The sequence below is a fragment of the Lissotriton vulgaris genome, chromosome 5 (genome assembly GCF_964263255.1).
Source record: "Lissotriton vulgaris chromosome 5, aLisVul1.2, whole genome shotgun sequence".
Taxonomy (NCBI): domain Eukaryota; kingdom Metazoa; phylum Chordata; class Amphibia; order Caudata; family Salamandridae; genus Lissotriton; species Lissotriton vulgaris.
In genome coordinates this window covers 1,186,813,460-1,186,833,842 of record NC_141693.1, presented here as the reverse complement: position 1 = coordinate 1,186,833,842, position 20,383 = coordinate 1,186,813,460, and the positions used below count along the sequence as shown (strand labels likewise).

The 20,383-nt window shown below is 45.6% G+C and overlaps 1 protein-coding gene across 9 annotated transcripts in view; it reads right to left on the bottom strand.

Annotated features, from left to right (window-relative positions):
- LOC147712238 (scavenger receptor cysteine-rich domain-containing protein DMBT1-like) overlaps nt 1-20,383 on the bottom strand; it is a 685,888-nt gene that overhangs the window by 283,198 nt on the left and 382,307 nt on the right. For all 9 annotated transcript variants that reach the window (XR_015295985.1, XR_015295986.1, XM_086922971.1 and 6 more), the window contains one exon: nt 366-395. Coding sequence is in view for 7 of the 9 variants with exons in the window: in XM_086922971.1 (XP_086779097.1) it covers nt 366-395 (30 nt within the window). In the remaining 2 variants the exon portion in view is untranslated. The remainder of the gene's footprint in view (nt 1-365; nt 396-20,383) is intronic.

The window sequence follows — 20,383 nt, the reverse complement described above, 5'->3', positions numbered from 1 at the left end:
CCCGCCAGACAATGCCACCATGGTAGGCCTTTCTGAACCTACATCCTAATTTGGTGGACGGTGCCTGCTTGGCACCGCCAGTATTTCAGAGGCCCTGAACCATCCGCCAGGTAGTCGGTGCGATTGCCTTTGGCAGTGACTCAGCAGACGGACTTTGCGTCTGTCGCGGTACCCACTGCCATCCTAATTTGGTCGTGGGTAATAGGCTTGGTGGTGGCAGACGGACTTCCTTATTTTGCAAACATTGTGTTACCATTTCTATTCATCTTAAATTGCCTTTCATAGATATTTGCTCTTTTGTGAACTAGCAGTGCACTCACTAATTTACACTGTTCACAAGCATGAGATAATTGAATCATAATTACCAGCTGTTGGCATTGTAGTTGCTGAGTGACCTGTAATCAGAAAAGGCAGCAAATCAAATTAACATCAGAAAAATACAGCTGAATGTCATTTATAGGTGCCCTTAATCAAATTATTATAAAGGAAAAAGCATTCCATGATGAACATGATCATTGGATTTCAGACCAGGTCTTATTAATATATTGATACATTAAATGAAATAAAACAGCTTCTATCTTCTGTAAGGTTTAGCGGCAATTACGTACAGTTCATGTGTGATATCTTTCTAGCCCTGTAGGGACACTGCCTATCATTTCTCTGACATCAGTTACGAGAATTCGTTCTGAGAATGTAGGGTTGCCAGATCTCATTGTCTCACTTGTCAGTCATGTTCACATTCCTGCTAAATCTTTAACATGCTGATCACTATTCTACAGTTTCTGCCTGTTCATTCTTCAGTCTTACACCTTCGAGATCCTCATTTTCAAAGAGGGAAACTGCAAAATTGGAATATGTCAAATCAGTGATTTTGGCAGGGATGGATCTGTCGAAGGGAAATATAAGCAACCCACCAAAAGTTTCTAGATTGTCCTTATATGCTTTTAAAACATAGGAGGAATAGTGGCACCCTTAAAGAGCTTTGGACAAGCTGATTAGATCCCAAGTGAGACTACAACTAGCCAGAGATTAGACATCCTCCTATGACCCTCAGACTGTGGTTAGGGGCCAACAGTTGACACCCGGAATTCCAGAGATGGAACGTACATCTTTTACACACAATTTGAGAGTATTTGGCTCTGCTGAGCCTCTTCCTTCTCATAGGTTGCCTCAACCAGACCCTAGTCTTGCATACCACTCATTACAGCCATCTGAGGACTAAAAGATTTGCTTTACTGTCCCTAAGTGATTCTCTGAACCCTCAAATATTGTCAGAACTTCTGGACACTTGAGTCCCTGTAAACTAACTTTACAGGTTCCTATTTAACTCATTCTGCCTTGAAGAGCTTCTCAATTGGCCCTCAGAATATATCTGCTGACTCTCAGGTAGCCTCAAAACACCTCAGCCTAACCTCAACTCTCTTCTGTGTACACTAAGAGGAATCCTCTGTTCTTCGGTTTCTGCTCTGATCCTTAGAGCAACATATATACCCTCCAAGAGCACACAGAGCCCCTTTCATACCCCACTTAGATTAAGGGGCACCATGCCATAGTTGACATAGGCTATCTGGTCATTGTCTGTTACTCAGCTTCCTGTGTCTCCAGACACCATCACAGAGATTGCAGAAAGGTACTTCACTAATCTGCATCTACTAGAGAAGAGCAAAACTGTGATTGATGGAAAATTCTGGCTTGAAGTCCTGCCAAGGGATACTGCTGTTCTCCTATGCAGCAGCTTTCATCACATATATACACGTATATTTTCAAATGCACACATCTCCACTTGTTGTTTTTATATACACTTGTTACCATAGTTCTGCAGTTTAGTATCTGTGCCAGCGTGCCATATGCACCATACTGTAAGCTGCAAGTCAGTAGTGAAATATTTTAATGCGAAAAATCAATTTGTATTGTATGGTATTTAAATGGTAATTTAGACCATAAGTAACAGCATATCTGTTAGACAACATATAAAAATATCCATGCTCCTTCTCAATCAAACCATCAATCACGGTTTATAAAGCGTGGCAAATCACCTGGGAGGTTCCTAAGGCGCTGCAGTTGTTAGCTGTTTTGCAGTGCTCTGGTCATTTGAACAGCCAGGTCTTCAGTGCCTTCCTGAATTCCTGGTTCAAAGAAGTAGTCCTGTGGTGCAGGGGAAGGTCATTCCAGGATTTGGCCACCATTTGAGAAAAGGAACGTCCTTCCCTGTTGGCTCGGTGTATCCAAGGGTGTTTGTGAGGAAGAGAAAGGCAGATCACAGGTGTCTGTTTGATTGCTGGAAGGTCATTCATTTGTTGATGCATGCTGGTCTTTCATTGTGCTGAGCTTTCGATGCATTTTGGTCAACATCTTGAACTGGCCTCTTTTCTTGATCGGGAACCAGTGTTGCGTCTTGAGGTGCAGAGTGATGTGAGCCCATCTGGGGAGGTCGAGGATGAGGTTTGCTGCAGAACTTTGTATTATGTGAAGTCTGTTGAGGAGGTATGCTGTGATTCCTACATAGAGAGTTTTGCCATAGTCCAGCCTGCTGGTGATGAAGGTCTGAGTGATGGTCCTTCCAGTTTTGCTTGGGAGTCAACGGAAAATTTAACAATGCGAGTGTAGAGTGTGGAAGCAGGTGCACAAGGCAGCTTTCACCTATTTCTTCATAGATAACTTGCTGTCCATGATGATGCAGAGGTTGCGGGCATGGTCTGTCGGGCAGGGGAAGGGCTGAGTTCAGCAGGCCACAGAGTGTCATTCATGGTGAGGTGGTGTTCCCAAATATGAGAACATCTGTCTTGTCCGTGTTGAGCTTAAGACAGTTGCCCTTCATCTAGTCAGTAATGTTCATCATACATCTGTTGAACTTGGCTCTGGTGGTGGAGGAGTCTCATGACATTGAGGGGATGAGCTGGGTGTCATTGGCATAGGAGATGATGTTGAGTCCATGAGATCTGATGACGTTGGCCAGGCCGGTCATGTAGGTGCTAAAGAGGGTGGGCTGAACGACAATCCTTGTGGGACGCCGCAGATGATATTCTTTGGTTCTAAAGTGAACAGTGGGAGGCGGTCTCTCTGGATTCTTCCAGTGAGGTATGAGGTGATCCATTTGAGGGCGTCTCCCTAGACTGTTATCTGGCGGAATCTGTTGATCAAGAAGTGTTGAAGGAGGCTCACATGTTTAGGAGGATGAGGGCTGTTGTTTCGCCGTGGTCCAGGATGGCCCTGATGTTGTCAGTGGCTGCGATCAGGGCTGTCTCAGTGGTGTGGTTGGCTCCCAATCCAGATTGAGAGGGGTCTTGGAGGTTGACGTTTTCATAGTGTTCAGTGAGATGCTGGTTGATAGCCTTTTTGAGAAACTTTTGCAGAAAGGGAAGCAGGGAGATGGGCTGGTAGTTCTTTGGTTCAGCTGTGTCAGCGGATGGTTTCCTAAGGAGGAGCTTCACTTTGGTGTGTTTCCATTCTTCATTCATAAAATATTTCGGTTTATAATACCATGAAAGGTACAAACACATACATCTTTGTCATTTGTGTTCGAAATAAAAATTAAAGAAATATTCCTTGCATTGTTCCCAAAGGATCAAATAATTCATATTACAATATTTAAACACAAAGGAAGATTGACAGAGGACAGAATTTAACTATGTGACATCTTCATCAAGGGTGTATGATATATAACTAAAGTGCAAGTGCATTTATACCTGGCATTTGTCGATTTAATATAATCTACACCCCTTCTACTATAAACAAATCTTTTAAGATCCCTTTACTGCATTGTACTATAAAATAAAGATAATAATGCATTAAGACCAGGTTTAGGAATAATAATAATAATAAAAAATATTGGAGACTCTCAATTCCTAGAACTCCCATTCATTTGGGCTGTGCCACTCAAGGATGCAGTCACAAGCCTACGCCTGGTTTCCCAGAACTGGCCAAGACATTTGGCGACTGTACATACATAGAGTGGTCTTGTGTCTGATTTCAAGATAAGAAGAGCTTCATTTGAACTGTAGGTCCCCAACTGTCTACATACTGGTGCCAGCCAATTCCTTCTTGGTCTGGTGTACGCTGGACATGCAAAGAAAACATGGCCTATGGATTAATGCGCATATCAGCAAGCTGGGCAGCCCTTGGGCTGGATATTATCAGCCAACCAAGAGTTAGCGTGAGTATTAATGGGTAGGCAGCCATATCTAAACTGAGTATACAGTTTCCTGTCTACTGGCTCCTTAATGATGTAGTAAGAACGCTCAAGCACTTTTCCAGATTTAATATCTAGAAAAGCATAAGTTAAGCTACCTTGGCGTGTTTTCAGGTAAATATTCTGCTCAACCCATGACCAATATAATGACTTGAATTGGTCCTTAGAGTATGAGGGCGGGGAACCCACAAGCTATTTTGGGGGACCAATAGCTGCCCGGGTATTATTAATGTATTTGAACCACCCAATTTTTTTATTTATATCAAATGTTAAAACTTCGTTAAAAGCAGCGGCATAAAGGGCCAGGTCGGAAGTGGAGACCAGCCTGTACCAAAAAAGCAAAGGCCGCAGGCTCACTTGGTCATTAATTGATCTAATATCCAAGTCCAATTTCAAAGGGAGGAGGGGAGTACTTTGGGGAGGTGATACCAGACTCCTAAGGAACTCATTTTCCACTGTTGCTAGCGAGCTGGCGTCCACTGATCCCCAGAGTTCTGCCCCATAAAGCACACTACTAACTGCCTTTGAACTATATAGTTTTAGGTCTGGGGCCACAGGCTTAGTATATGAAAGACAAAGCTCCCGCCGCAAAGCCCCAGTTAGCTGTGATAATTTCAGGGACGCTTTGTCTAAGTGGTTCTTCCAAGTCATTTTGTCAGACAGTTTGATGCCCAAGTACTCAAAAGAGCTAACCCTCTCTAGCAGGACATTGTCTAGAACCAAATTTCTTTTAAAAGACTTGCAGGGGTTTATCATCATCAATTTAGTTTTCATAGTGTTAATGACCAAACCCTCATGTCACAAAAGGCCTTAAATTGGTTCAGGAGCTTTTGAAGGCCCATAGGGTTCTTAGATACCAAAAGGGTATCCTCGGCAAACAGTAATGTAGCTATTTTCTGGCTTGCCAAGGAGGGAGCATCAGCCTCAGTAGAGCACAGGAGATCAGCAATTTGGTTTATGTAAAGTGAAAATAGGGTGGGGGCCAAGACGCACCCTTAGCGTACCCCCAGCCGGATCTCAAACGGGTCGGTGAATTACCCCTGTTTCCACCACCTTACACAAGAAAAATTATCGTTGTGTAACCTAATCAGAGGTTCTAAAATTTCCTGGGGCATACCCATATTCCAAAAGAACCTGCCAGAGTAGATCCCGGGGGACTAGATCAAACACCGTTTTGATATCTATAAAAGCAAGCTATGGACTGCCTTTGCCCAGCAAAACTACCTTCCAATATAGCAGGACAAGGTGGAACGCCTGATCGACAGTACTGGTCTTCTGCCGGAATCCTGCCTGTAACGGAGAGAGAATATCATTCTCATCCATCCAAATCTGGATTTTGGCTAACAGCGAGACCTTTTGGGCACAGTCTATCAGGCTTATTGGGCGGTAGTTGGCACGCGTAGATCTGTCCCCTTTGTTGAAAATTGGTATCACCTCGGCCCCCTTTCAAGAATCAGGAATGCTTCCCCCTGCAGCAATATCATTGGCCAATTTCTAAAAAAAGGTTGTCCAGTTGGCCCTATCAGCACAAAAAAAGATCACCAGGGATGCCATCGGGGCCAGGTGCTTTCGCAGGAATAATGGCATCTAGAGATCTCTTCCCTAGTGAATGTGATGATACTTCTTTGAACACCCAAATCCTGGGGCATCTGGAATCCATAGGGGGAGTTACCGAAGGAATATAACTCCCCAAAATGTTTATGCCATTCTATTGCAGGGATGTTGTTGGCCAGCGGAGGTGAGTGCACGGAGCTTGGTTTTGACACAACAGACCAAAATAGTCTAGTCTCCGGGTGTCCAATAGCCTCCCCTAAGTCTTCCCATCTCCTTTCATCCCATTCCTTTTTGAGAAGCTTTGGCAGAAAGAGAAGCAGGGAGATAGGCTGGTAGTTCTTTGGTTCAGCTGTGTCAGTGGATGGTTTCCTAAGGAGGGGCCTCACTTCTGCGTGTTTCCATTCTTCAGGGAAGGAGGCCTTGATGATGGAGGCACTCAGGAGTTTCTTGAGCATGTAATGGTGCAAATTTTCTTGCTACCGAGGTTGAAGATGTGGTAGGAACATGGGTAAGTGAGTGCTCCCGAGTGTACAGAGTCCATGATGGAGACTGTGTCGTGAGTTGTGAGAATGTCCCAATGGGTGAGCAAGTATTTAGTGTGCATGGGTGTGAGTGGGCCGATTCTGTTGGCGGAGCAGGTTGGTGTTTAAAGTGCTCGTAGATGGCTGATATCTTGTCATGGAAGAAGTCTGCCAGGGTGTCACACAGTTCTTTTGAGTGGGTAATGTCATTTCCAGTGGCCTCCGGGTTGGAGAACTCCTTCACAATGGTGAAGAGATCTTTGCTGTGGGTTTTGCTGACTTCTATGTGGTATGCTAGAGCATTCCTCTTTGTATCTTTCAGGAGGCAATGGTACTGGTTGAGTGCTAACATTTCGTGATGCACTATGAAAAGTTCTTTGCAGCCTGTTCTGAGTCGCATGTTGTGTCTGGGAGTTGGGAGTTGAGAGCGCTTCTGATATCTTTTTCCAGTTTCTGCACATGGAGCTGGAGAGTGTGGTGCCTGCGTTGGTACATCCTGAAGTGGACACTGTAGTGGCAGGTCCAGGTGAGCTGTGAGACGTGGTTGTACTTGACTCTGTAGCTGGATGTATAAGTGGGGTCTAGCGTGTGTCCTGGGATCTGGGTGGGTACAGTGACAAGTTGTTTGAGGCTGATGTTGCTCATGCTTTCCTGAGGTTGGTTGTGTTGATGTTATTAGGGTAGTCGAGGTGGAAGTTAATATCCCCTAGGAAGATATAGTGCTCGGAGTTGATGGATATAGGGGCAATGAGGTCATGGAGGGTGTTGCAGATGCTGGAGCTTGATCCCAGTGGTCTTTATGTGAGGGTGCGTTTTCCGTTTGGGTGAAGTTAGAAATTGAGATCCTCCATTATCAGGATTAAGTCATCTGAGGAGGTTGTGCAGCAGATGTTATCCTTGTACATAATGGCAATTTCATCCATTTTTTGTTTCATTCCCCGAGTGTTATCTTGTAGCCTTTCGGTGTGATAATGGCGATGTTTGGCACGGAAAGAGGGTTCAGTCAGTTCTCTGTGAGGAAGATGATGTCTCGACTGAGGGGTGAGTGTGTCCCAGATCTCAGTGGCATGTTTGCTGAGTGATCGTGTGTTGAGTAGAATGCAATGGAGCTGTGCCTTGTTGGTCTTGGTAGGCATGGTGGTTGCAGTTGTGTTTGCAGAGTCTCAGGCATTGTTGGCTGCTTCTGTATTGCAGGGTAAGTGGCAGTGCTTGCCGGAAAAGGTCCTCTGGTGGTTCATGGAGATATGCAACAACAGATGTCCAGTATCCAGGGTTCTGAGCTTGGTCCAGATGCGATGGGCTTGCCTTTGGTGCCCCAGTGGTGTGTCGGCTGTGCGAGTACACTGCATGGCCGCACTAAGGCCTCTATTATGTAGGTCCTGGGAGGGGCGCTGGAAACCGCAATCAGCATGAATCAAGCAGTGAGGCTCGCTGAACAACAAGAGGCACAGAATCATGCACTCATAGAACAAACACTAAAACACAAAATCAGGCACTAACTAAATAAACAAGAACACGAACAGTGACAATGACGGGCACAGAGGACAGCAAGGGACCCTCAGGCAACCAGAAGAATAGCACTAAGCCAAGAAGCGAGGGGAGCTGGTGTACAGATATGCGTATATTAAAGGCAGAATATAACATATGTGTTTTCTTTCAGCATGTATATTTTAGTTCAGTTTCTCTTAGTGAACAATGTTTTCAGGGGCCATAACAACCTAGTACGCTTTGAGATATCTTTGCTAACTTGTGATGTCTCAAGGCGAAGTGCACTTTGGTTTCCCCTTATGTTCTGCTGAGTCTAAGGAGCAGGTGTGAGCTGTGCTTGTGACCTCAGACGCCTTTATACTGTGTGTCTTACGGCTGCCTTGATATGATTTTGAGCTTCAAACGGGGTGGTGGAGAGAGGAAGAAAAGTCTGCAAGCAGAGAGAGCAATATACAGTCAGTGTGTCATGCTTCAATGACTTGCCACCTCATACATGTTCAAAAAAGCTACACAGGATACAAATACTTAACTTTTCAACGGTGCTACCATTACCCTGAATCCAGAGTGACATCACTTAGGCTATGTAGGGAACACAAGCTGAGACCTTTAAGACATACACTTGTACTTTATCGATTAATCATCAAACCAGACTTCTGTTGAAAGCAAAGGGAAAATAGGACAAAATATTCCCCACAGCGATATGTTTCTTCAGTAGGTACTAGTCTCAATTGCTTCCTGGTAGGAGATGTTTAGGGCCTTTATCTATGCAGGTCATTGGTTTTCTCACGCAAGCACCTCCAATTCTTAGTTTTCTCTCTGCCTCTCTCGTGACAAATATGCCTTTTCCCTCATCACAATCTGCTCTGAAGCGTTTCTCTTTTGACCTATGTCTATTACTACCTGCATATGTGTGGAGGCTTTGAAGAATTTGCCATTGTATGACAGGATATAACATGACCACATGATATGATATGACATAACATATAATGCACAACGCGACCACCTTCAGCCTGATAACACTTCACGAGGCCCATCTAGAGAACCATCTACCCAGAAACCATGTACCCCATTTCTCAAAAGACCTCCAATTCATCTTAAAATAGCTTTTCCTTAAATTCAACTTTAATGATAAATGGTAAAAGGACACGACAAGGAGTAACACATGCTAAGCCCTATAATGCAGAAGTACCTATGTAGCAAGCAACACTGTGCTAGGATGGAGGTGTTGTGGTTTGCTACTGTAGACTAGCCATGGATCTGCTCCAATAGGAATTGTCCAGGCCGAGCTGCCTACCAGGTCCCCTCGGGATGGGAATATAGTTGCCGGTCATATGACCACTGAGCTAAAGGATCCAAGCTAAACCTTACTGATGAGTCCCAACAAGGCAGAAACCTGTCTCAGTATACTTGTGTTAGTGTTCCGAGGGGACGTTGCCTGTCGGTTTTGCCTGGACTGTCGCTACTGGAGCAGTGGGCAAAAGAATTGATTGAAATGCAGCCCAACCAGTTGCCCCCCAGGACCATTTCTTTTTCTAGAGAACAAAAATCGAAGCAACCGATGTGTGTTTCGATCAAACTCCTTTGTGCATTCTTCATCTCTTACTAAAGTCCCCCACAGATCATAGGTGTGTGAACTGCGTTCTCCATAGTCCTGAAGGAATCGATCAGCAGCAGTCTCTTACCCTATATCTCTGTATACTCATCTGCTGTAGAAAATACTCCCCATCACTCAGAAATTGGCTGTAAGGAAACCACACTATCAAATAACCTCATGTCACATAAAGTCACCATTCTATATGCCTATGAGAGAGCGCAAAACTGCGTTAGAAATTGTAGGGGTGCACTATATTCCCGAGTAATCAGCACCCGCATATATAGAGGATTATAATCGTGTTTAAATGTGACACAGAGCTGTGAAACCATGTACCCGAATTTACATAGCTGTAACGTAAAGTGCTTTGAAAATATTAAATGTCATGTTAACTTAGAATTGTGTTTGTAGTGTAATACTAATTCAGTTAAAGGATGTTCGAATAGGCATTGATATATTTAAATGCATGTTTAGAAAATGTATTATTGTATCCAAGTAATGACATAAAAGCGTTTATTTAGAGAATGTATTCTTTTTGCTATAATGATGTAGGCCTAATGAACGAAAATGTTTGCCAATGTTAGAGGGTGATATCCCGAAACGTGCAGAGGCCCAGGTGGGGAGAGAGGATTGTGTAGGCCGAACTAGGAATGTTTCTTTTAACATTAAATTATGGAAATGCCGTTCCTAGAAGGTTGTTTTAGAAAATTAATTGCAAGTAGCATGGAACTGTGAATCGATTTATGTGCGTTCCTTTGCAGGTGCAAGGTTAACTAGAGATAGTAGAGAAGGGCCCATTGTGTATGAGCGTCAGGATGGTAGTACCAGACATGGAGGAGTGGCTGCGGAATTTTAGGGAAGCAACTTCAAGAGGAGAAGACTCTGGGACCCAAGGCCGTTTTTCAACGTACAAAGATGAAGATGTCGTAATGAAGCTACTTTGAAAATTAATACTTTTGAGAGGGGCGTACCTTAGGGCGTGTCGCCCTTATTGTGGGATTTGTATTAGGGACAGCACCCTGGGGAGGAGGGAAGAGCAGAAGGGCATGAGGACGAAGAAAGATGCTGGGTAGGCAGAGAGCTTTCCTATGCGAGATGGGTTCGTAGGCTAAGTCTGAATCGAGTGAGTGTGCTTCTTTGGAAGCCATCACGGCTGACACGTTTGTTAGGAGAAAACTCTGTTAGGTAGGAATGCCACTTAGTATAGTGTAGGGACAGTTTGATCTGGATGTATTTTCTCTTTTCTTCGATGCCTACTAAAACCCAGATAATAGCAATTCTTGCTAGTCTGGTGGTTCTGGAGATCATACTTGTGTTGTTTCTTAGTCGACTGAGACTTTTCCGTAGGATTATGTTTGTACTAGTGCCTGTTTATCTTTTGAATCTGTTACTGAGGTGTTTATATACACATCTGCTTTTGGCTTTATAATAAATCTTTAAACTTGACTTTTTGTCAGTGGTTCTTCGGGGAAAGTAATGGGGATGGTTCGAACTGATGTTAGGATGTTGATTGCCTTCTACACTCTATGACAGGTAAAAAGGTCTAATCGACCTGTGGCGGGATTCTAGAAAATTGTTCTGGTTCTAGAGCGAAAATCCCACCTTTCCAGTTGGTAGCAGAGTAGGATGGTTTATCTTCTGGAGTAAGGGTAATCTAGAGTAGGTTAAGATTTCCCCAAGGCCCATAGAGATCTGGAGATGTGCGTCCGCAGAACCTCGGACGGAAGATGGCGCTCCACGGAAAATGACGTAGAGTGACGGTGCGGCAGAAAGCAGCAGGTCATAAGAGTGTGAGTATTAAAAGGGTCATGCGTGTTAGATTGCGGTGTGTATTATGTTGTTGAATTGTATTGTCTAACGGAGTTGAGTGCCTGTAGTGTGAAAGGAGAACAGGTTGTGAGCGCGCGCAACCGGTGAAAATCTTAAGCTCAAGGAGAGTTTAAGTGGTTTGGGTGTATCGAACACCTACAGTAATTGTCGACCATTGTAAGGGGATCATGAGGTACCATTGATCGCCCGAAGGATCGAGATAGGGGGAACGTATGTGTGAATGTGCGGGTAACGGACGCTGGTCGGAAGTTGCCGTGTATGTAACCTATCAGAAAAGCGATTGTCTGGTCGTTAAGCGGACAGACATTTGCTAGTCGGTGACAATTACAGTCAGACTGTGGACGTACAGTCAGAGAAGTAGTTACTTGGTCGGAAGTGATCATTTCAAAGTGTATGATTGGGACGCATGCATGACCGAGAGAAGAGCGGAGAAAGGAGGGGAACTGCTGCAAAACGGAGGCGAGTGACGTCAGAGAGAACCGCCCTGGGATAGGACGGTTAGAGTGGAGCCGCGCTGAGATTGGGCGGTTAGCAAGAAGCGAGTGACGTCAAAGGAGAGCTGCGCTGGGATAGGACGGTTAGAGTAGGGCCGCGCTGGGATTGGTGGATTGTCATTGTGAAGCAAACGAGCGTAGTAAACAAGGAATCGTTGTGAGTTTCATCATGAAATGCTTAAAAGGATTGCGAAGTTGTTTTTCGGGAGAAAAGAGACGTGAACCTCGGGGTGGGGAAGAGGCTCCACCCGAGGATACGCCAGCTCATTACATGGCCACGAATGTTGGGTTGCATACTATATTGTGGCTTGAGAACTGGTGTAAGATGACTGACGGGAATGAGGAATTGAGCTTTCCTAGGTACGGGACATTCAGATTAGAGGTGTTGTACCAGCTAAAAGCGATTATGTCTTCTTTGTGACCTTTGCCTAGGCCAACACAGTTCGAAGCATTGAATGCATGGATCAGGGCAGCCCACGAAAAGAACAGAGATAGGCGACAGGAGAGAGTGAAGCGCTCAGTTAGGGCGGTACAGGATGCGAGATGGGATGCGCTGGCAAAGAGGTGGAGAGTGCAGACCATCGAAGGAGACAGATTATACCCATTGCTGGAGAGTGTAGGGAATGCCCAAAGAAAGAGCAGAGAGGATGACGACAGTGAAACAGAGGACAGTCTGATAGAGAGACTGTTGTCAGAGAGACCACCTCCATATAATCCAGACGTAGAAGGGAGATCACTACCACCAACAGGAGGAGAGACATCTGTAGTAGACGGTGGAGTTCTAAGAGAGAGCGACTTGGGCCCAGTAGGGGACAGGTTCGGTTCGGTAGGAGGAGAGGGGGTACCTCAACCGACCCCAGAAGCGAGAGTAGTGGGAAGATTCACGGTACAGCAGGTACATTGTGAAGAGGGGGCCAGTGCTCAAAGACTACCAGATGCTCTTACAGTACCAGTTACCATAGGTCCCATAGTATCAGTATACAATCCGGAACAGACACAAGGTGAGAGTCTGCCACAATTAGATAGAGAAAGGAACGTCAGCGAAAATAGAAGTAATGTGGCGGACGAGTGGAACCAATGGTCCAGACCTGTAGAAAGGAGCACCCCTTTGGCAGCATCGGCAGATTCTTCTAGGGAACAAGGGGGTTTAAGAGGACCGATGGATCTGAGAGGACCACGGCCCGGTCGATTAGAGAATTGAGGCCAGATTTGAGAACTTGGGAGTCAATCGCGGATACCCAGAGCAACAGGACAAGAGACAATGGTAGAGATTAGGGTTCAGAGAATAGAGAGAGATCCCATTGCAGGTCTAATGGAAGCAGACAGGAAGGGGACCGTGGGAGTGAGGAAAATAGGGGTACGTTCACCCATGGAACTGCAGAGAGAAGACAAGATTGGGACTGCGAAAGATGGGAGCGAGGAAGTGTTCCCCATAACACCCCTGAGGAAGACAGGCGAGTGAGTCAGGAATGTAAAGGGAAAGACTCTAGCGAAACCTCTAGTCAAGGCACATTGAGAGCAGCGATAAAGGCAAGGAGAATAGATGTGCTAAGACTCAAGTCAGAGGTGGAGGAGATAGTGGAAGGCACAATACCCCTAGAAAGAATAGAACTATACGAACCAGATGAACTGTTGTTTGTAGCGAAAGATGTCACCCGCAGAGCTAGGACCGCCCATGAGAAGCTAACTGAATTAGCGAACAAGTACTCAGTGGATATGACCAGGACAAAGGCATTTCAGGGTGGCCATAGGTTACAGTATACAGACCAAGACTTAGACGAGAAGAGAGTGATCGGATTAAAAACCCACATCAGAGAATTAGTTGTGGGAATCCGAATATGGGTTCAACTGGACAAATGGGAGGAAAAGTGGTCGGAAAAAAAAAGTGTTAGGCTGAGCACTATAGAGACATCTCCAGGAGCGGGGCTGATGCATGCAGAAGCATATCCTTTGAGGGAGGTAGCTCACGGAGGATATGTGCATGTACCCTGGAGCAGGGGAGATTTGGCTGCCTTTACGAACACATTTCCAAAATTGACAGAGAGCCCAGTAGAATGGTACAAGCAGGTAGAGAGGTTTGTTAAGATTTCAAAGGTACTGTGGGTTGATCTGAAAATATTGTTTGACATTGTGGTTCCGGGAGACTTGTGGGTAGCATGTAAGATCAGTGTTGAATGGTCCACGGAGGAGCCAGAACGAGATGCACTCACAAATGGACCTTCTCCAAGAGTCATGATAAAGTACGAGCAAGTGATTACGTGGTTAAAAACCAAGGTGCCACCGCAAGACATAGATTGGGTGAAAATAGACCGAACTATGCAAGAACCGAAGGAGACAGTCCACAAGTACTATGAGAGATTGTTGCATATATTCAAGCAGTGCAGTGGTCTGGATGTGATGGATCCAAAGGATATGGGACAGTTTGTGTCCAAGTTTGTTTTGGGGCTGAGACCTGAGATCTGTCTCATGATACAGCAACATTTGATTTGCTGGCAGAACAAACCCCTAGACGAGATCCTGAGGTATGCAAGGTACTGCACCGATGAGATAGACTCTAAAACAAAGAAGCTCAAGGATAAGCTAATGCTAGTCCAGATGCAACCGGGAGGACAGGGTCAGTCTGGAAGTGGAACATTGGGGAGAAGATCGAGAAGTCAGAAAAGGGATAGCGAGGATGGCCCTAGGCCAAGGGTAGACCTGGCGACTCTGAAAAAGACAACTAGGTGCCATCAGTGTCACGAGATCGGGCATTGGAGGAGCGAGTTTCTTCATAACCCGGAAAATCAGGTACAGGAAGAGGAAGAGGAGAGTCAGGCACCTCAAGTACCAAGAACAACAGTGGTAAAGATCAAGGCGGCAAAAGGGGGGACTTCCGCTCCTAGAGCTCCAGTTCCCCAGCCACCGAAAATTGCGGCAGGGAACAGGACTTACCAACAGATGCCTCTCCTGATAGACGGTGACGAATACTATCACTTTAACCCAGTGACAGGATGGTGCCTGAATGAAGAGGAGGAGTGCACCTTAGGAGCAGCATTAGAGATAGATCAGAAGGGACCCTTTGTAGAAGCAGAAGTAGCCGGACACCCCACCACCTTTTTGGTGGATACAGGTGCGACTCGTTCTACTGTACGGTCCGCAGTGGTTCCTAACTTGCCTCTTTCAGGACAAACTATCCAGGTTGTGGGAGTCTCAAATAGGAAGATGACAAATCCATTGACTGAGCCAGTTCCAGTAAGAATAGGGAACTTCAGGGACAACCATCAATTCGTGGTATGTGATTCTAGTCCTGTGTGTCTGCTGGGAAGAGACCTATTATGCAAACTTAACTGTACCATCTACTGTACACCTAAGGGAGTGGAGTTAGAGACGAATGATGATGATGCTGCCTTTAAGGTTGCAAACACACGTCTGTGCATTGAACTGTATCCTGCACTAACAGTGGAGGAACTCCCCTGGGATTTGAGAGAGACAGTCAGACAGGAGGTTTGGGACTTTACAGGAGAAGAGATTGGACTGATCAAAGGTGTGGAGCCAGTTAAGATACAAGTGAGACCTAATGCAGAATTTCCAAGAACACCCCAGTACAAGCTGACTCCAGAAACGATTGCGGGAATAAAACCTGTGATTGAATCCATGATTAGACAGGGAATCCTGAAGGAAATAATGGGCAGTCCGTGTAACTCTCCGATCATGGGCTTGCAAAAGCCTAGCGGTCAGTTCAGGATTGTGCAGGATTTACGAAAAGTGAACGACATTGTTGTTCCATGCTGTCCAGTGGTACTGAATCCATCAGTAATATTGTTTCAGATTCCAGCACAGGCTGAGTGGTTCACGGTGATTGACTTATGCCAGGCCTTTTTCTCAATACCGTTACATGAGGAGAGCCAATTTCTTTTCGCTTTTAAGCTGGAAAATCGCGTGTTAACATGGTGTCGTATCCCGCAGGGGTATACAGAAAGCCCATCGATCTTTAATCAATTGTTGAAAAGAAATCTTGAAAGTCTAGTGCTGCCCCAGAACTCGGTTCTTGTACAGTACATAGACGACCTCCTTGTTGCGTCAGAGACAGAAGATGCCTGTAGAATAGACACCATCGCTTTGTTGAACCATCTGGCAGAGAATGGTCACAAGGTATCTCCCAGCAAGTTACAATACTGTCTCCCAGAAGTACAGTATTTGGGACACCGAATAGAGAAGGGAATAAGGAAAGTGTCTCCAGACAGAATAGAGGCGATAATGAAAAGGATGGTGCCTTCCACGCAAAGAGAGGTTAGAATGTTCCTGGGAATGGTTGGCTACTGTCGCCAGTGGATTGCTAATTTCTCACTAAAAGCGAAGCCCTTACAGAAACTGACGCTCAAGGACGTGAGTGATCCGGTACCATGGGACACAGACTGCATGATGGCTTTCCTTGCGTTGAGAGAGGACGTATGTCATGCTCCGGCTCTGGGAATGCCTGATTACACCAAATTGTTCTCACTGTTCTGCTGCGAGCGAGAGGGTTGCGCGTTAGCAGTTTTGACCCAAGATCACGGAGGTGTCCGTAGACCAGTTGCCTATTTCTCGGCTACTTTAGACCCAGTAGCCGCAGAGTTGCCCGGATGTCTCAAATCCGTTGCTGCAACAGGTGTCAGCATTGAGAGGTGTGAGAGCATAGTGATGGGGCATCCATTGGTGGTGCATGTTCCACATTCAGTAGAACTGTTAATGACCAGGACCAAAACACAGCACCTGACTAACAACAGGTTCACACGCTACGAGCAGGTTATACTTGCTGCGGAGAATGTGACCCTAAAGTGGTGCTCGGTTTTGAAACCTGCTACACTGATGCCATTGCCAAATGTTTTAGATGATGATTGTGACGACCATGACTGCCTTGAAGTGACTGAACTGTGCACCAAACCTAGACCAGACATTGTCGATGAGCCTTTGGAAGACCCTGATGAAATCCTCTTTGTAGATGGCTCATGTATAAGAGACAATGCTGGACAATTAAGAGTGGCTTTTGCCGTTTGCACGATTCATGGGATAATCGAAGCTGCCTGCTTAGAAGGAGTACACTCCGCTCAGGTGGCTGAGATAGTCGCATTGACGCTTGCCTGTTTGGCAGCCAACAAAATTCGAGTCACCATATACACCGACAGCCGATATGGGTTTGGTGTGGTTCACGACTTCGGCCAGTTGTGGTCTCAAAGGGATTACATGACATCATCAGGTTCCCCTATCAGGAATGGAGAATTTGTCAGGTTACTGCTGGAGGCTCTACAAGGGCCAGCAGAAATTGCAGTGGTGAAATGTACAGAACATAGCAAAGGTGCTGATTTTGTGTCTCTGGGAAACAGGTATGCGGATGAGGTTGCACGTTATTGTGCCGAACAAGCTTACTCATTCACCGACCAGGTTATCGAGGGAATGCATAGAGGGACCGAGCTAAACATGATACTTGAAGTGGCAGATACTTGGGATGAATTGAGGAAGATGCAGGAACAAGCATCTGATTTTGAGAAAAGAGTGTGGGTGACTTCTGGTTGTATCAAAGGGGATCTAGATTTGTGGGTTTCAGCTGATGGGAGAGCGGTGTTGCCTAACGAACTAGTGAGCCCGATGGCTCGTCAGATACATGGTCCTGTGCATTTGGGAAGAGATGCAATGATACGAGTGTTCAGGCAGACTTGGTACAATCCCAAGTTTAGAACGCAGGCGGAAGCGGTGTGTCAGAGGTGTGTTACGTGCCAACAGATGAATGTGGGGAAAAGGACACCAGTCACGTTAAGTCATGTCGGGAGGTCTGGAGGGCCTTTCAACCGAATGCAACTGGATTTTATTGAGATGCTGAAGTGTAATCGCCTTAGATATGTCTTGGTGATTGTATGTGTGTTTTCCAGGTGGGTTGAGGCATACCCAACTCGTAGGTGCGACACTCTCACAGTAGCAAAATTATTGTTGAGGGAACTAGTGCCTAGGTTTGGGGTCCCGAACTCTTTGGAATCGGACAGAGGGACACACTTTAACAGCGAAGTTGTGAAAATGCTCTGCGCTGCACTGAACATTGATCAGAGACTGCATTGTAGCTATCGACCAGAGGCTTCAGGTATAGTGGAGCAAATAAACGGAACACTCAAAACAAGAATGGCGAAAGTGTGCTCATCCACGTCCCTAAAATGGCCAGATGCATTGCCGTTGGTGTTAATGAGCATGCGTAGTACACCAGACAAGAGGACAGGACTTTCACCTCATGAGGTGCTGATGGGAACAGCTATGAGATTGCCGTCCGTCCCTTCAGCAGCCTTGCTAAATATCACAGATGATCTGATTCTTGATTACTGCAAGGGACTATCTGACGTCATACATTCTGTGTCCCTTCAGGTGCAGACTGCTGAAATCCCGGCTTCTCGAGACCTTTGTCACGACCTGTGCCCAGGTGACTGGGTTCTGGTGCGGAAGCACGTGAGGTTGAGCTGCTTGGACGTCCGCTGGCGAGGGCCGTTCCAAGTCATCCTGGTGACGAACACTGCTGTGAAGTGCGGTGGATTGCCAAATTGGATACTTGCTTCTCACACCCGAAGAGTCCCAGCGCCCCTGGAAGAAACAGCTCTTCTCGTTGAAGAAAATCCAGCTGTGGAGGAAGATCCACTAGAGGGGACAAGTCAAGCTGTGGGGGTGTCTGAAGAAGCTGCTAACTCATCTGCCCGAGCTGAGGGAGATCACGACGGCAGTGACACCGAATCTGCCTCCGAATGGGGAAGCTGCTGTGGAGGTGATCTCAACCCTGAAGGAGCTGAAGGCAATGATGAGCAGGTTGTGCTGACGAGGAGCAGAGGAGTGAACAGCACAGAGGCGAGTTGGCCTGAAAGACGGAAAAGGCTAAACGTGAGGCTGACTTCCGAAAGAGATCTGGCATCTGTATCTGAAGAATCTGAACCGGAAGGAGAAAGCCAAGAGTCAGAGGAAAAGGGTCCGAGGAGATCAAGGAGGGTGAGAATACCTTGCAGAAGATACGGCACTCCGGAGTGGACCTACCCTTTGACAAATGCCAGGTGTACTGAGATCCGGGAGGGTGAGGTCGGTGCTTGTGACCGATACGACTCAGAATTTTAAGTTGGAAGTGATACTGTTGGTACCTGGACTGGAAATCGAAGGTTTACTGACAATCACTGTTCCTAACCCCCCTCTCCTAAGCAAGATAAATGATTTGATTCTAAATAGACTGGTTTTTTCCTACATTTGGCCCTGAAATACCTGCCTATGAATCAATAGTCCTTCACATGGAACTCTTGGATTATGTACTCTGTGCACTTGGAGAAAATCTTATCATTGATGCGCAGTAAAGACTTTGTAAATAGCTGCTAAAGTTACTTAGAGCCGAGTGGAAGAAGAAGAAATTTAGGGACATCCCTTAGAGGACGGAGAAGGGTTAGGATTACCTGAATACGAAATGAAAGATGAAGATCTGAAAAGGGATCTCTGGCTCTAGGTGTGGTTCGAAAAATTCATAAGGCCAAGCAAGAGACTTTGTGTTGCTGAGACTTTGTGTTGCTGCTAGAATCGAATCATACTGTCTGAGACCATGGAGGCTGGGAACCCGACTCGTAGGGCAAAATGTATTACAGGCACACTCATAGGGTTAGTGATTTTCTTTATATTTGTTGTAGTCTTAGTTTCTTATTTAGCACCACAAGAGCAGGAAGCGGAGGTCAAGGGAACCCTTACACCTACCACTCCTAGCCAGAAAGAGGTAAACATAGGAGCCGAGAAAGCTTTGCTAGCAGAAGAAAGCCGTAGATTACATGCTGATTTGTCCAAGGGAAACTTTGGGAAGAATGCGTATGCTAAATTGTTGTATGAGCACATTGATGCAATGGATGCGAAAGATTGTTATGTGTGTATGCAATTGCCAGCTTCAGTAGACGAGGGTATTAGATACCATCACCTGCCGTTGATGTATGGAATTTCATGTAGTTTGCTGCTTAGCATATTTTATGGGAGGACTCATTTTGAATATTTCTTTTCGAACTATGATGCTGTGCTACCGGAAGTCCCAAATTATAAGCACCTGAACAAGTGGGATTATTATAAATCAGAGGATAGACTTAGATACTTTTTCATTCCAACTAAAGCCATAGACACCTCATACGCACACCGACACAACTTGACCTGCTCATTGTCAGAGGTAGAGAAGAAATTCGTAGAACAGGTTGAAGATAGATATAAAAAACAAAAGCAGTTACAGACGTCAGGACAGGGCAAGGTAGATTGGACGGATGAGGAGCTTGGACATAAGTCAAAGGGAAGCTATGGTCCGATAGCATTGGATGTGGTGCAGAAAGGGAAGTTGTGTTTGCATAGGCCAAAGACATATTACGAGAATGTGTATGTGGGCGAGACAACTTGTGAACACACTTTCAAGATAGAATATTACACCAAGGATTTCCTGAAAAGCGTGGTGCAAGTGATCCCTACGGTGTATTTTGTCTGTGGGAAAAATGCGTATGTGAGGTTGCCAGATAAGTGGTATGGGACATGTTATCTGGCTATTGTTTTTCCAAAGATATACCACACTGAGGATTTTGCTCAGGTGGAGGGTGGAAAATTAACAAGGGTAAAGAGAGGAGAAAGTGTTGGTGCAATAGTGGGAGATGTGTTTGGAGGTGCGATACCAATGTTGGGAGTGATTTTAAATGGCGTAAAGATACGGAGATTGGCAACAGTGGTGGAT